Here is an 18,312-nt window from a genome sequence, read left to right on the forward strand (position 1 = left end):
ACCTGGACCTTTTGGACAGCAATGGAGGCTGGGGCTACACCTGCATTCTGTACACCCTCCTCACAGAGGAGGGTTAAAAGGGGCTCAACACCATCTTTCCTCTTACTATCACAGAGCTGAGAAGTCCCATAGTGTCAGAGAAGAGATGTGGATCAGGGTGTCCATGCTACCTTCTGCGAGCAACCTCTCCCCCGCCACACCAGGCACAGCTGCCTGTGTCCAAGGCCAGTTGTGTGGCCTTGGCTTGGGCTGCCAGGAATACAGCTGCAGGAGAAAACACCTTGTGAGAAGCCTCGCTGGGGTCCCCTGCTTTCTTTGCTCAAGAGCTGCTTTTCATCCCAGTGGTTCCCCTTGGTGCCTGCAAGGGCCACTGCTGCGCCCTACCCAGCCCCTTGCTGATGCTGCCCCTACCTGCTGGCTTGGTTTCCTGAGCCTCCACCTCTTCGCTCCAGGCTTGGCTGGACTGTGAGCTGCCCCTGAGTGCCGTCACCAGACCTGCTCTGCTCTTCAGGCACCAGCGGGCTGCACCGTTGGCTGGCAGGGATCCTGCCCAGGGGGGCACCCCGTCCCTCCCCAGGTGTGCAGCCCACTCTCACTGCGCCCTGATGCAAAGCCAAAGCAGCCTCTCCAGAGGGTTACAAATAACCTGGGCAACAGGAGCACACCAGCACTTCTCTCTTTTTCTTTTTTTAAGCACCAGAAAAACAAATGCCTTTAGGCTCAAGAGAAGACTACCTCCTACATTGAAGCTAAGAAGTATGTAGGTACAGAAAAATCACAGAATCATCTAGGTTGGAAGAGACCTCCATGATCAACTTGGAGTCCAAGTCCAACCTCTGACCTAACACTAACAAGTCCTCCACTAAACCATATCACTAAGCTCTACATCTAAACGTCTTTTAAAGACATCCAGGGATGGTGACTCAACCACTTCCCTGGGCAGCCCATTCCAATGCCTAACAACCCTTTCCGTAAAGAAGTTCTTCCTAATATCCAACCTAAACCTCCCCTGGCACAACTTTAGCCCATTCCCCCTCGTCCTGTCACCAGGCACGTGGGAGAATAGACCAACCCCTACCTCGCTACAGTCTCTTTTAAGGTACCTGTAGAGGCAATTGGGCAAGTATGCAGGGCTTGATGGACTTAACTAAAAATAAACTTGCAGAGAATAACAGAAATGCAACCACCCTCTGTGTTGTGGCAGAAAAAACAAATACAGATTACCTGTCAATCACAAGGCAATGTGACAACACACAAGATGTAAAGACTGAAAGTAACTATCAAATTCCAGGTAGGTGTCTTGTGACAATGACATTATCAAGGCAGATGCACGTGATTTATAATCCTGATGATTTAAAGTGCTTGCTTTACTCAGATTTATTGAGTTTTCTGAAGAACTTTTATTTGCCTGTTGAAATACTTTCCTGCTGTCTGTTGATTTGTTTAAAAAAATAAACCAAACACAAAATAAAGCACTCAGTAGTAGAAAAGCGATACCAAATCACTAAAATGATGCACTAAATGCACGTCATATCTCTACACAAAGCATGAAAATCCACGTAAAATTTTCTACTGTAAGACATTTACCATGAGTGTGCAATGCACTGAGTAGAGGAAGAAAAGTAAATGAGTATAAAGATACTTTAATACATCCTATATATTAAACAAAAATATTGGTAATGGTACCTATGAGATAGCTGTTAGTGAACTCCTGAACAGTAACTTGTTAAACCTAACTTATTCTACTTAATTGGCATTTGTACGCTGGAACAATAGATATTCAGTCTAGAACAAGATTATTCCTCCTTGCTGCAGGAATGCAGAGTGATACTGATTTATGTTCAAGGAGCCACAGCTAGAAGAGAACGTTCAAAGTCAGTATTAGTGTGTTTTCCTTAGTCACTATATCATTATGACTTCTCCATGTGTACTTTGTACATTTTGCTATCTACATGCCCTTTAGGGCAATATAGAGGAAACCTAGGAACTTCATACAATAGTAACAGCAAAAAATAACAGAGTGAAAGTGTATCTGTAGTAAGGATGCAGTCAAAGTAAAACAGAATCAAATTAACTCATCATATATTCAGCTCTATAGCTCTATCACAGTGTTGCCTAACCTTGATAAAATCTTTGATGAGCTGGGCTGCTTTAACCCCATTCTGTACATTAAAGCTGATATCAACTTTTACTTCAGTGAAGGAATCTGTCAGTTTAATAATAGGTACCTGCAAAAGAAAGACAGATTAAGTCAACACAGACTCCCAAGACACATTTGGTCTCATTAATGATTTCAGTAAAACTGAAATATTTTATGAATTTGCAGAGGAAGTAGATAAAGAGAACAGGAGGACTTCCATCTAGTTATGGACTCACTCTCCTTGCCAATCTGTTCAAATAGATGTTGATTTTATTTTTAAACTCATATATGCTATTTCCAATTTGCTCTTCTGTTTTAACTGAACTTAACACTTCAGCTTCAAGTTATTTATTTTGCATTGTTTTTAGTCAGTTTCTGGTGCAGAAGCATAGTTCTATTGGGAAAAACAAACACCAGAGGGAGACAAATGCTTAAGATAAATTGTAACAGACGTACTCTTAAGAAAAAACACAGATTCCTCATCAAAATTATCTTTAAATAAGAAGCACAAGGTACTGAGAGCACTCTAATATACCTCCATCTGTGTGGCTTCCAAATTATCTCTTTTACTAATAATATCCATCAGTTAGACACCTGTTTAAACCCTAACACTCTTAACATAGTTTTATAATACGCAAAAGGTAGGATGTTATAATGGAATTAATCCTATCCTGCACAAGAAACACCCGAAAATGTTCATATATGCCTGTACTTATTACTTATATATGAAAATGTATTGTGTTTGCTTGCAACAAATATATAGCATTTACTTATGTACTAACTCAGTCCAGAAATTCCAAATCTGATCACATTAATTCACCCCCATGACTAGCATAACTACACTTGAAAGCAAGCACGTGCTGTGTGAAAAATCCAAAAATATTCCCCAGCAGAAGAAATGCTTCTGTTGGGACAGTATCAATTATTTTGTCAGCAAAAAAAACCCTGCACTACATAAAAAAGTTCTGTTTTGAATCTATATTATATATATTCTGCTCTTACGATAATTCATCCTTTTAAGAAAGATCTTTCTTCGACTGGAAATTTAGCTTAGAACAAGGAAACACCCTCCTTCCCCAAACTTACAGTTGCTTTATCTAAAACCTTTACTGAGTTTTCATCTGCTACATTGTGCTTTCTAAGAGCTTCTTCCAGCGTCCAAAGAGGTAATGTCTCCCATTTTCCAAACACAACTAAATCAATATCACTGAAACAGAAAGAAAACAGGAGATATATTCAAATTAAAAGACCAATACACCAAAAAGACAGACTATCTGCACATCACTAGAAGAAAGTTTATGGAATGATAGCTTAACCAAGAAATTTATTCTTGTTTTGTCTTAGGAAAGGGGTGGGGATAAGCCCTTAAACTTGGGGAGATACAGAACATTTCAGATTACCAAGGACAGATATACATACCAATCAATTGGCAGAAACCCAACACCCACTCACCCCCCCCCCCCCCCCCCCCCCAAAAAAAAAAAAACCAAAAGCATTCTGGGGGTGATTTCCTGCCTCTTCATAACTTGAAGGGGGTTTTCTGGGCGATCAGAGCATCAGAGTGGGCAGGTGGTAAGCAGCTGATGGGGAGCAGGGAAGGAGTGAGAAAAACACAGCAACTTTGACTTCAGGAAGCAACAAGCTGTTAAATAACATCAAATCTTCTAATTAACCTCACCCACTAACTCAGCTCCTTGAAGCTGTCCCTCTATTTTTATTTTTTTTCCTTGCCTCTGTCCCTCTATTTTTCCCCCTACGCACACTGACATTCATATAGAGGGAACTGAAAACTTAATTCCTCTTTGCTCCTCAACTTCTTTCCTCAATCTCCCCTGCTTGGCTGGGAGCACAACGAAGGCGAGCGTACAACCCTATAGTTATACCAGCCAGCCACTTCAGTAATAGGGAAATATTACTGACATAACAGAAAACACCAACAAATATAGGAATGCTTTTTTTTTCCTCTTGCATAGTTTTTACAGGTCTGCTCATTCACAAATAATGAAGCTTTAACAATCTCAAAGTGTTCAAAGAAACGACATCTGCCTTAGACAAAACATCTCCTGCCAACAACTCATGTCAGCAACAGGCAAGTTCAGCACCAGTTCATCTGCATACCATTTAGCTGACAAGGACAGGCAGCGTTCAGTGAGTTTCAGAAAACTATGTTTAAAACCTGCATGGAGAGCAGGAAATGGTGCCGAACACTTCTCTTCTAATTTACCTAAACTAAATGAGTGTTAAACTGACTCCTGTTGCTGACGGTTAGCAGTGGGAGACATTTTTCTGATGCACACCAAAACAGAAAAGGCAGCTCTCTCATCACCTCAAGTATACTTGTTACCTGCAAGATAACACAGAGATCCAGCAGCTGAACAAGCATGTATGCAAATCTTCAGTATCAGCTTAAGTAAAAGAATATCAGACAAACTCTAACATAGAGTAACAGAATTAAAAACACACTGTAGGTCTTTCTGAATCTAAGAACCTGAAATTTAGATTAACTATTCACTCACTGATGAGTGGGGAAAAACTGTGGCAAAGGGGAGCTCTGTTGGAAGGCAACACTGAATTAATTACCAACACGTGGATGTTGGTTATTTTGAAATTCTGAGAAAGTACTGCCACAGGAGCTTTTTTCTGTAGGCCCGTACTGTTTTCAGAATATCCGCATTTGTTCTCCACCAAAAACTCAGCTGAAACTGATACGGAGGAAAAGTAGTACATGAAATCAAACAGAAAAGAGTAAACTTTTTTGTTATTGCATCAGCTTCAAAAAAGTAAATACAGTAAAGAACTATAGCTATCACTCATGTGGACAGAAATCTCTCTCTTGAACTACCAGCACATGAGTTCAATCAAGCCCTTCTATAATCTATGAAAAAAGGTCAAGCACAAAGCTAAATGTGAAAACAATGTATATTTGTAGACCTTACTTCTATTCTTCCAAACAAAAAATGAGTAGTTCAGCTTTCCTGCAACTCCTTAGACTAAAATAATCCATGCAGTATCTCTCTTGATCTGACAGATACTTTCTTTTCATTAGGAGACGAAACCACTCAGGTATCACTTGCAGTCAGTAGTAGATATTCATTCCTCATGTTCCTACAGAATATTTTGGAACATTTACAGAACTGACTTCAAGTGTTAACCTCAGACTTATGCTATGTAAATATGTTAATCCCCTGTAGCCATTTAAGCCTTTTGTTCTATTTCTATTTTGTCAAAAATATTTATATTTTCTATACAGAGGACACAAATGGGCAATAAGCTTTTTTTCTTTTTTAGTGAAAACTAGGACTAGATTTTGAAAAGGTAGAGATTCACTATTGTACAGATTTCACAAAATATGACAAATGAAAACAGTACTATGTGCAATCTTTTATCTTCAATGCTAACATTAACAAGGTAACATTACATATTTTGATTTAACTGTGGAGATGATGAAATCCAGCTTTCCTTTTTAAGACTAACCTATTATTATTATTATTACCAGTCACTTAACGAAGCCAAATCACAAAATAAGCCTTTTTCTTTTTTGACAATTCTTATCTTTTTCTGATTCTTGTAAAATCTATATAGACACATATTACTGTTAGTAGTTCTGCTTATTGTGTTTCTGTCCATTTTGCAGAGTATTAATAGCTTAACGCTGTCTTAATTCAGCAAGTATATACACAAGTAATAGATATTAGGAGATCAGGTAAATCACTACAAGGGTACAGATTCCCGAGGTTATCTTTTTACTTGTATGGAATTTACACTAAAATTACTAACCTCGTAGGTAAATATAAACCAGTTTTAAAACTTCCAAATATCTGCACCTGAAACACAAGAACAGTATATATGAAAACAAATTTTCAGACTTCAGAAGACAAACAAATTCTTTTAAGTTGCTTGTAAGGGATGGCTACTGCAACCCTCCATTGGTAGATTTTGGTATTTCTAACAGAAGTACTCTTGTCACAGCATTTACATCTTCAGTGTCATATAAACAGTTAATCTTCATTATTATCACCCACAGAAGTACAAATAATAATGTTAACAACCTTGACTTTTCTCCTATAAAATCTTCTTTGTAATGTCAGAACCTTTCACCATGAAAACTTGGCAAAAGCCATAAACCAAAAGATTTAAAAAACAAACAAAAAATGATGACTGACAGAACAACAAAACCAAACCCAGTATTACTTCTATTTGTTTTCTTGCTTTTGTATCTTAAAGCATACCCTTTAGTTTCTAAACAAATTTTCAAATTTAGGTTTAATATATTTCCACTGCTCTGCATACTTAAAAAAAAATATATATATATATTTTTTCCTGAATTATAGAGCAGGTAGCACAACTCCGGTATTTCTGCTTCAACAACAACAACAAAATAGTTTCAGGAATTTTCGTATCACACAGATTTAGTTCACTTTGCTGGATTTTTCCTAGCACCAGAGGTTTAAATGGCCAGGTATCTTTTGTAAGCTGTCCAGAACCACATTCTCCTTAACATAGCCAAGCCTCACTGGGAGGTCAGACTCATACGCTGAGTCTCAAAAGGGGACTGGTGAGACTTCAAAGGAAAGATACCTATACATTTGGACTAATTTTCAACCAGACTGTCTTCTGATGTTTCCTGGAGCCACCTAACAGAGTTATGTATTCCGCTCTAATGAGTCTCACAAACTAGCTTGATTTCCACTATCTGTATGTCAAGTGACCCACTTTTTGTTTTTCCCCTTTGGGATAAGAAAAAAGGGGAGATGGGAAAAAATGATGTTCTGTAAATAAGTGCCTTGACAGTTTAAGAGACTAAGAAGCAGCATGAGTGCTTCCTGTTGATTATTTTACGTTACTTCACACTTTAACCCTTCTCACCTCCACCTCCAACAAAAAGCACACACTTGCAGTAAATTTATGTTGCAAGTTCATAGCTCTTCACACTAGAAAAGACTGCAAGAGATGTTACTGCACTAGTATCAATATTTTACTAGATCTTGACGAAAGCATAAAGGCATGACAAAGCTAGGAACGTAATAAAAATATTATTTTTTTCTTAACACAGGATAATAAAAAAAGCATCCTCTGTCAAACTGTTTGGGTCCAGTCAAACCAGGATTTATTCTGACACCAAAAAAGTCTGAAAGTACTTTTGCACAATAAAACAATGATGGGTTCAGAAGTCTAAATATGCTTTCACATTATCAAACAAAATAGTGTCTTCAACTGAACAGCAAAGAAAGCCTTTATTGAATAAACAATCCTGAAAGTATTCATAAACTTACTGATACAACATATATGACCTTTACTGAAAGGAATGAGAGAACATCTGCTATTGTACAATAATTTGGAGTATAAGAAACACTGAACTATTATAAAAGACACCCACACTTCAACCCCTTTCTCATCAAACTGGTAGAGATTGAAAGGGAAAAGTGGGGAGATCAGAACAGAAATTTAAAAATATGTTGATTTATTATCAAATTAGAATCTAACCCACAGTAGCTGTGTAGCCATTTTCATGTTTAAAGCATCCCAAAAGCAGCATACTATTATGTCACGAGACACATAAACGGTAGTTTTTGTGGAGTGCCAACACTGATGATTATATCTTTTTCTGTGTGGACAAAGACAAGTATTTGCATCCATAATATTTCAGAGGACTGTAACGGACTCTTACTGCTGCATGTTATTGTTAGTATTTATCCTACACTTCTGCAAACTTGTTCGTGTTGAATTCCAAAGTTCCTGTAGGAGCTTTATGGATGCTGTGTCCAAAAATGTCCTCACTATGCAGAACAGAACTTGGAAACGCACAAAAGCTTGTGAAGTCCTTGCTACCAAAATCCCCCCCATCAAAACAAAAAATCTATCCATAGCCAATTAAAACTCCTCTTTCTGCTATGCTGTTAAGTTCAAACACTGAATTTTCTGAAGGCCATCAAAATAAATAGGGTTCATCTTTCTAGTTCTATTGCCGATCAGAGTATTTTCACAACTGAAGTGCATGAGGTGTGCAGCATGACATCTCCAAGGCCACAGACTACTCAGACACAAAGTTGAAGACATTATGACAAATGTATCCTAAACTCCATTGTCTAAATCAGTATTTGTTCAATACTCAGTTTTCATATTCAACTGGTCAAAAAAAACTTTGTCTTAAAATGCCTTAATTTAATGTTTTGGGTTGCTCAGTTTCAGTGTAATTAAAGCCTTTCTTATGGTCAGAGCATTTCTGATGCCAAGAACAGTTGTCACTTACTAGGAATGTTTCCTTCTAAGCACATTCCCTTGAGTAAGAGAGCAAATGACACAATTGCTAATTTCTATAAATAAAGTAACAGCTTAGGACATGGAGTTTTACCACCCCCCCCCCCGCCCCATCTGTTTTTTTCAGCCTTTTCCTAAGTGGAACAGGAAAAAAATACATATATGTGTATGCACACATTCTACACCCTTTTTACAGTTAGATTTGTGAAGCCCAATTTTACTTCTCTTGGTATCTGATTTTTACAGAGTGTGTCTTACTAAAGCGGTTTAGTGAAAAACTACAAACTAAATGCGTATGTTTAACTTAAAAGTTTATTTTAGCTTGATTTGCTGCACCTATCAGTCAAAATGAACAGCTTAAACATTAACTTATCACTTTACACTACAGCTGAAGCTGAGGACATTGGACCAGACACCACTTCACCTTCTCAAAGCACGTACTCAAAACTTAAATATTCCAAGTAGCTAAACCAATACAGATTTTCAAAAGCTTAGTGATTAACTCAAAAGGCTAAAAAAATTCCAAAAGACCATCAAAGTTGAAGACAGTTAAGCTCAGCAGTTAGTTCCCAAGCAGGTCTGTAAACTATTAGAAAAATGACATTACAGTAACTGCCAGGTTATAAGCTGGCATGCTTCCCATTCCTAAAAAGTTTATGGGCTTCGAAAAACAGTATCAGTAGGTTAGATAGCTATTTTCTCAAGTCATATTTTCTTTTGATTTTGTTTTTAAATATAGAATACCTAGCTAGCTTTTACAGGTCAAGTCTGTCCTACAAATGCTAAGAGTACCTTGGGAAGCAGTAAATTCTTGTGTACTACTCAAAATGTCAGCAGTAACAAGGAAAGATCCCGTGGTAATAAACGCACTCACCCCATTATGCTAGTAAGCCCGCAGCATACAAACTTGTCTGGAAATAGTGGCACCTAGGCTGAAGCAAATTTTTGGGGGTGAAATCCACTACTACAAGACTTTGGCAAGGTCTATCATGGTTAGAACTGTTCAATGCCAGCACAGTTTCCTACGCTACTTCTTGTCACACTGGCACCCTGCTACTCCTGCTCTTCAGCAGCGCCTACAGCACTAGTTCTCTTGGTTACAGGAGAGCTATATAATACCTGTGAGATATGCTGATGTCTGACACAGTTCCCTTGGAAAAATTACTGCTTTTCCTCAAAGAGAAAATTACCAAATGTGTAGTAATGACTATACCAATCCTCTGTAATTCTGTGACAAAAGCTGTGATCGAGCAACTTGCTCCTTCCATATTACACATCACTAACATTGTCCGTAACATGAACCACAAGAGTGTATTTTACACACAAAAAAAAAACCACACATACATATATAGCTCATACAGAATTCCATCAGTCATTCTGCCAAATTCTAAAAACATTTTCCAAAAAACAGGTTAAGAAGATCTGAAATGAACAGTGGGTTAAAGTCACTCATGTCGTAACATTACCTTTTACTGTGGCAGGATCAAAGAGCATTCCTTATAATAAAGATTCTGCTGTCTGAATTTGGTTTGCTATTCTGGTTAACAAGTCCTTATTTTCAGCTACTGTTATCTATATTTATCTGTAGATAAATGACTGAGGCTACAAATCTGCATTCTGGAAACAAACACCATGTTAGTAGAGGGATGCAATTAAACTAGAGTCAGTTATGCTAAAAATCCAATGTTGTCCGCATAAAAAACATCTTGAGATGTAAAAGAAACTTCTGTAGCTTCCCTTTAATCCATTCTTTATTGAAAACAAACAGAACTAACAAACAACCCCCCCCTACACACACACACACACAGAAGCATAGCTGTGCAGAAGAGAAAATCTTGTTTTGACTGTATGAAGTCCTGGCAAAAATCTACCTTCAATGGAAAGAGGCATTAGAGATTTAAAGCTCAATATACAGCAAAGAGATCTACAAGCTTGTTTCTTCCCATACAGAAACCTGGTTTCTTTACTTTTGTAAGATATTTCAATTTAGTTTCCCTGACTATTAAAAACAGCAGTCTAGATAACATGGCATTGCTGGCATTCCAGCTTACAGACCTATTCAAGACTGCAGGTCTTTGGACTAGAAGTCCTGCTACAGACTTTTTCAGTCAAGCTATGAGTTTCAGAAGATTTTTTTTTTTTTAACATCACTTTTTATATGCATGCATGCCTGATATGTTTCCATTAACCTTAATGAATATTAATGAAACTAAACATTGCCATACCTTATGCCCTTTCTTTGATACAGTAGGTTTAGCTCGTCTTTGTTCTTTCTGTTCTTATGTGTGATATAAAATGTTGACCTATATTATTCTACAAATAAACATCATCTCTCTCTCATTTGACTAGAAAGCCTTTTTTTTTCAAAAGAATAAACAGTGTTTTCATTATTCAATACTTCACAAACTAAACAGGCACATAACGTTGCTTTTGTATTTTAATAAATAGAATAGTATCCTACTCACATCTGCATTAGGCCAGAGCTCCTTTATAACGTTTTCTATCCTGTTCACCACTTCCATCCGCATTCTCTCTTCTTCATGTCTGGGAGACATATACTTATAAAAGTCAATGATTTCTTCATGGAGACTGAAAGAAAAAAAAAAGATCAGAAAGTCAGGAAAAAAAAACACACAGAAGAATGAAATTGCAACTACTCTAATCAAACATAACTTTTAAGCTCAGTTTATGAGTACCATGCAATTAAAAAAAATTATAATCACACTGCTTAGTAAGGTTTAGTCTCCCCATACAAACTTGCATCATACATCAATATTGTACTGCATTTGCTGAAAGTACGAAAGCAAATCTAAACCCAAGTACCTTCACTTCACATTAGAAGTCGCGCTGTGTATTTTAAAGTCAGCGTTATACAGGAACGCTTCAGTCTTCAGCTAAGAAAGCAGCTGCGAGCTCAAAGTACACACTGCTCAACAGCTTAACCAGGAGGTTTTCAGCCAACGCTTTGCAGCCCGCCCCTTGGCACCAGTAGGGTTGTTTCAGGCATCAGTCTGTATCCAGCACCGAGCTTTCAAAAAAAGTTTGCAGTAATTGTGCCAGTACTAGAGCTAGGAAAATTGCCTCGTTTACTGTTTAGACAAGACACCAACTAAGCATGCATTCTCTCCTTGGAGCAAGCAGATAAGCAGCAGTGGTGGCTCGGAGGAGTAAGTGCCTGAGAGGCAGCTAACCACTGCCTCTAGCAGATGGGAGCTCCCAGCCTGGCTGTGAGACGCACGTGTAGTAAGTTACATTCAGATTGCCTATGATCAGAGCTGAAATAACAATGCCTTCATACAGTGCCACGAATTTCTAGGCTTCCGTAATATCGTAAACACATCATCGTCTTGACTAACAATGTTTTAAAGAAAACAGACACAAACAACCCTTTAATTCCAGTAAAACACAGAGGAACTCTGGCACTGAGTAGCCAAATTAATTTCATTTGCTTCCTGCAATAATCATTATAGTTACAGGTAGTTTTTTGTTTTTTAAATGGATTGTTTCTCAGTAACAAGTGCAAACACAACTCTCCTTAAAGCTCCGAGGGACCATCTGGGGAGCAGTTCATTAAGAGCACGTCCTTAGATCAGATGGGGAATCTAGCACTTCCCCACCACGTACACATCTACATAAATCACATGTTAATAACTACAAGTTGTACACAGGTGTCAGAAAAACAGATTAAAACATCTGAAAGTTGTATTTAACAGAGCCCAAGTAAGGACAGAACCTAACCCATCCATCTGCCTTGCGTCCTTCAGCGCCATGTGTCACAACACCACCAGCGTCTTTCCCAAAGAGACTGAGGAATAAAATACCTGCGTCACTTTTACCGAGCATTTATGGGAATTTCCCCCCCAACACCCGCAGGGCAACAGTGCTAACAGTCTATTAGCTTGAGCTGGCAAACACCACAGGCTCTCTGCAGCTAATGCAGAGAGAAAAGTGCCTCTGAAGGAGTTCCTCCATGGGGAGACCCCGAGGGAGAAGCAATACAGCTGCATGAAACCTGCACTGGGAGCAGCTTCTCCTCCGGCACCTGCCGAGGGAGCCTTCGAGCCTGGACTGGCTGGAGCAGCCTGGTTGCACCCACAGTGTGCACGATTTGGCCCAGAGCAGTGTTTTTAACAAGATTAAGCACACACACACCGCTGTCAGGGTATCTGATGGCAGGAGCCCTGCTGGGATGATGCCGAGGGATGGCTCCGGGGACGTATTCGTGCATGGTGCAGCCCAGAGCCCTCCTGGTGGTCACCGGTCCCCAGCCTGCGAGGGGGCTTGGGGAAACCACACAGCCAGGATTAGGTCCCTGAAGCAAACAACAGGGCAAGCCACAGAGACACTGCCGTTCTCAGTGCTCTCTCTACTAACTCAGCTATCTGACACTTTTAATTGAGGTAACTATCAGTCGGTGCATTCCTTGGGAGCACATAAAACACCGACGTGCTGTCAGCACACCGTCTGCATCTCTAACTGGGATCAGTCTTACTCTTCAGGAGTCATGGACATTTTGATGGCGAAGACAAGAAATTAAGCAGTATGCAAACACACAGAAACTTGCACCACATGCACACCAACTAGTACTACACAATGCAGACAGAGAAAAAAATGAAATGTGAACTTTCTCACTGACAGAAGACCGGCTTTAAGACTACCAGAGGAAGTCCTCAGCAGCACTCCAGGCAGAATACCGCAGATAACCCGTATCTCAGCGCCCCAGGAACCCATGCTGCCCGGATGGGGCTACCTGTGCCGTGCAGGATCACAGCGCTCAGGCGGCCAGCAGGAGCGGTCAGGGCTTACAGCTACACCTGGAACTGCATTTCCCTGCCCAGCAAAAACTGCTGCCAAGAAGTAAGAGAATGATTAATTAAAGCCACGGCAAACAGAAGCAGCAACATGCAGATTTCAGAGCAGTATGACACGACTTAGTAGCGTGACTCCAATTAATGTGGAGTTAACTCAACTTGTATTGAAAATTAAAACTCAAGGTTATTCACTGTCTTAATCAACATCTATTATAGTCACTGTTTTTCAAAAACAATTTGTTTGGATTAATGGAGGCTGTTTACTGGAGTCTCTAATGGAATTTTATATCTTTAGCTGAAATGAAGATCAAAGAGACTGAGAAGTTATTTTTGGCATCATAACAGTATTTTATTATTTAATGCCACTACATTCATTAGTTATTTAAGATAAAAGTCCTTAAAAGGAGGCTTGTTTTTAGAAGGAAATTACACTGTAATAAACCTGATTACACTATGCGGGGATATTTTATTTGGCTTTATAGTTGTATCAAAGCTACTGACACCCAAGACCTGCTTGGGATGCATGAAGAGTTCCTTGCTATGCATAGGAACATTAGTTTACTTTATTTATTACAGTAAATAGCAATAAACAAGGGCATCTTAGTCCTGTATTTCAGGAAATCTTAACCTTTTGGAAAAAACATCTCACACTTTCTCTCTGTTTTTAAAATGAAGGACTAGCCACATCATATCCCATTTTAAAACCTTGTAAGCTGACTTCATTTGCGTTTTACAGGCCAAACAGAACTGAAGTAACAGAAAACAGATGCCACTAAATACAGTGGATTATAGCATTTTTTATGTTTATGTGACAGAGATAATGATGCAACATTAAAAAAAATAAATGCTGGTCAAAAAGCTGTAATCACAAGAAGAACTTCCCATTGTAACATCACCAAATCACACCGTGAGGAACACAAAAGCTGTTAGACTCGCGCTCTTTAGGTGGAAAGCTGCAGCTTTTGTACAAATGTAAGTAATATGGAGCACAGGATGTTAGATTTCTTTCTCAATTTGATCACAGCTTACTTTCTTTTGCAGCACAACTTGTGGGCTCTAAAAGTGCAACTCGGGATTCTCCAACTAGTTTACGTGTCCAAGATGACGATATTCTGGAGGACAAATCCTTCTGCATGTTTGCCAATTGATTAAAAACAGTCACATACAAACAAAATGTTATTTCTGTTTCAAATGCACTGCACAGAGAAGATACGTGATGAACGCATAAGTTTGACTACATAATTCAGTTGCCTGAGGTATAAAGCAGCACAACTCACCATTACAAGTCTCGAACTGGAACCAGGGGTGACACTGGCAGTCACATTGCTTCACAAAATGTTGCTGGAGATGCTAAAAGTATTGTTTCTGTGCACTGGGATCTTGATGCAGACTAAATGATTGGCCCACTGTGCTTACAGGTTTCGAGGGAGCTTACAGCTTACAGCTGGAGGGAGCCAGCCAGACACAAGCCACTTGCAAGCCTTGCCAGTGGCTGACCCAAGTTCACACCTAGCCTGGATCTTCCCGTCCTGCTCTGGGCCGCTGAGAAGCAGACAGCAGTCACACTAAGCAGAGCCGCCAGCAAGATAAAGATAATTCTGATTTTTTTTGTTATTATTATTAACAACAGAATAGCAGTTAAGTGTTGCCATCGTGTGCCAACATGCAGTGTTATGCTAACCAGAGAAATAAGTTTTAATTGAAAAGTTTCCTGCCTTTGTCATTCTAGAATTGCATTATAATTCCACCCTCCTTTGGCTCTTCTTCACTTTTCATTTCACAAGAGAAATTATGCAGGCATACATGTGCTAATTTCTCTAGTAAGGGTGTTACCCGTAGCTTCCGCTCCAACTGTTCAAACGACCGCGTTAAAAATTCTGCTCATCTGTCCCAGAGAGTTTCTTCTGCCTTTGGCACATCTATACCTCTGCACCAACATCACTGAAGATAATTTAAAACAGTGGATACTAACTACACGTAAAAAAAAATGCGTATGGTGCTCACGTACTACAATTTATTCTACAGGATTTTCTGAAGGAAGCCCTATTTTGAGTGATTTGGAGTGATGAAAACTTAAATTATTGAGAACCTCTGTGGACTGAGGGCAGAAGCAAGCAATGAACACACAGACAACTTTTGTCTCCCCAAACTCTATGTTTTAAGACGAATCACTTCTGATTTCAGAGTTTATTGATTTTATACCCACACTTGGATGGGATATTTACAATGTACTCCTGTAGCACTGAATAAGTCTTTTGTATCTGAATTTTCTTTGGCTGAATAATTCCTATCTGACAGTGTTTAGTCTCCCCTACCATTTTAAGTCTTCTCTGAAGGAAAAACAACAACAACAAAAGAATGTAATGCAACAGAGAGAAACAACATAGCATTTCAGTCTTTGGGGAAGGAGGAACCTTAGGTATATTAACTTCTTGAAAGCATCAATACTAAGAGCCCTAACTGCATCCATCCCTCTGCTCCAGTTAGGCAAACCAGTATTGCACAGGAGGAGAACAATTTTGGTCTGAAGCTTCCCACAACGTTTTACTAAGAAGAAGATGGTACTGGTTTTGGACCTGTCAAAAAAAAAAAATCAGCAGAATTACGGCAGGGATTTCTGATCCTTTAGAAGTTTGATGAACTGAAGAAAGCTCGTCCATCTCTCACTCGTGAGCTATTTGGTCCTGAAGGGTCTTTGAACAAAACTCTACCTGAGACAAAGGAAAGACACTGGGAGCCCAATTCTTTCCCCCCATTATTATTAGTGGTAGTAGTTTAAAAGTAACACCAGCACTCTACAAGATGGGGAATCCAACAGCTTCCCAAATTCTCGTTCAATTTTAATACTTATCTCCCACAAGCCTAATAAATAATTTCTAGGTTACTATCACCATCTACATGCATTCAGTAACAAAGCAAGAACAAGAGTAGACACTGTAAAGAGCACAAAGTGTTTTGCCTACCTTCAATCTCAAGCAAAAACAAACATGAGAGTAGTGAAGGGAACTGTAAATACGAAGCATCTGCTGAGGTCCTCTCCCTACCACCTGTGCCTCTCTAGCAGACAAATTCTTTTAATATGTGCTAGGTTTTAAGCTACTGAGAAAACACCTAACTGCATCTGCAGGTGATTTAATAGGCAATTAAGCTGCACGATGACTGATACATCGGCCCTGGTAAGAAACTAAAATTGCACGTAATGAAGCAAACAACTTTCAATAGCCTTGGAGACTTTGACCATCACTTTTCATATCCCTGGTGACCGAACCATATCAATACACCACAGGTCACACAGCAGCCATATTGTGGCCACATATGTCCTAGGGGAACTTTAAAATGAAACATCCCAAAAGATTTCCATATTAGTAACCTAACAAAAATAGAAAAGCTTTAGGAGGTGGGGTTTTTGATCACACAGACTTTCCTTCAGGTAAGTTTACCTGTTTGAAATACAGCTTCACCAGGCCACCTTCTCAGAGTTCACACTAAAATAGACGTGCAGGAAAAAAACGCACGTGCTTTGCCACCATATGTTCAGTAAGCATCACTAAAATTCTGGCTATCCACTGCATAAAGCAGTTCCCTAAGATGCAAACAGAGTGCTTCACTTTGCAAAGAGCTAGACAAATGGGATTTATTTCTGCCCTCTTCCGTTACACCCCAGGTGTTTGTCACCACTCCCTGGCTTTGTGCTCGCAAGGTCTGCTATAAGAGGATTACACGAGCCTCCCTAATCCACCTAAGGCAAAGTTAGTGAAGTTAAACCCAGCACCCTCCCGGCCAGCCAAGCTGCCAGCCCCCTGAAGGGGCTCCCTGAGCGCTGCAGCCGCCGCTGCCACATCCACCGGGGCAGCAAAGGGCAAGCAGCCACCAGCAGGACAAACACCTTCAGCTGGCACCTCTATACCCAGAAGGCAGGACGAGCCATCTTGGGGGGCTTTCAGTAGTTATCCACGAGAAGCAGGACATTTCTGACCAGCATTTGTAGTTCTGTAGACAGAATTGCCTTTTCGCGCTGAGGGAGGGCAGCATTTTCACAAATACCTGCGTGATGCAGGAACCCAGATCCTGTTTTCAGGACCAATGCCTTTCAAGATTAAACTAATTAATCTGACATTAAACTTGACAATGTTTTCACGAATGGGGTTTGTACACTTTAAAATGTATGGTGGACTGATAATAATACACATTTCTTCAGTATGGTCAACTGATAGTAATACACATTTCTTCAAATGTGGTGGAGCAAAAAAAGATGCCACAAAAATCTGTATTACAAGACTTAAAATTTCTATCCTGTGTAAATATTTGAAAACGTATGTAGTGTAGCCCCTTCCTTCTTCCTCCCAATAAACACCATTCCCCCCACACATATCAAATCAATGTAGCTTTTTATCAATGATCTGGATTTAAATTAACTTATGGGTTTAACTGCATCATAAAAAGCACTAAAATAGCACTGCCTAAAGCAAATGGCCAAGGTGAAGCAGAGTCATATTAAAACACAGAAGAAAGAAGCAATGTGGGCAGGTTTTTTCTTTTCCAACTATTGAATTTAAATTGTCTCCATCATTTCAGTTATTTTTTTTATCATTATTTTATAGATCTTTTGCTTCAATCTGGATGAATACTATCTTCTTGAAACTGATTAAAACTCCAAGCATATTCTTTGGTCAGAAACTAGTATTAAAGACTGTATTTCTCAGACAATGTAGAAGTGAGCATTTTTTGTCTGTTTATAAATTGCAACATGTGCTTTGTCTTCTAAAATACACTCCAGATATACTAGAGATTTTTTTTTTCCTAGAGAAATTTGTCTTTTAAGACGAAAAACATCCTACAGAACTTTAATTAGAAATTAAATGCTTGAATGAATCATACCTACAAGCAGTCTCAAGTATGACTCCACAACTGATCCACTGGCTTTTAAACCTAGGCCGTATGCGTACCAAGTCTTCTGTTTCTATTCTCCCAGGCAATAGGTTGCCAAAGGAAGGAAAATTAATGTGTGTTGTTAACAGAGGGGGGGGGGGGGGGGGAGCGGGGAGAGAAACTGCTACCTCAACTTCGCTGAAAGAAAAAAGGATTAACAAAAGAACAAGATGA

General features: G+C 39.3%; 1 protein-coding gene across 1 annotated transcript in view; it reads right to left on the bottom strand.

Moving 5' to 3' along the window:
• TENT4B (terminal nucleotidyltransferase 4B) overlaps positions 1-18,312 on the bottom strand; it is a 41,913-nt gene that overhangs the window by 10,296 nt on the left and 13,305 nt on the right. The window contains exons 2-5 of the mRNA XM_040571355.1: positions 10,864-10,987; positions 5,918-5,964; positions 3,227-3,347; positions 2,121-2,228 (exon numbers count right to left, since the gene is read on the bottom strand). Coding sequence (XP_040427289.1) covers positions 2,121-2,228; positions 3,227-3,347; positions 5,918-5,964; positions 10,864-10,987 — 400 coding nt within the window. The remainder of the gene's footprint in view (positions 1-2,120; positions 2,229-3,226; positions 3,348-5,917; positions 5,965-10,863; positions 10,988-18,312) is intronic.

Source organism: Cygnus olor, chromosome 12 (assembly GCF_009769625.2).
Source record: "Cygnus olor isolate bCygOlo1 chromosome 12, bCygOlo1.pri.v2, whole genome shotgun sequence".
NCBI classification, from domain to species: Eukaryota; Metazoa; Chordata; class Aves; order Anseriformes; family Anatidae; genus Cygnus; species Cygnus olor.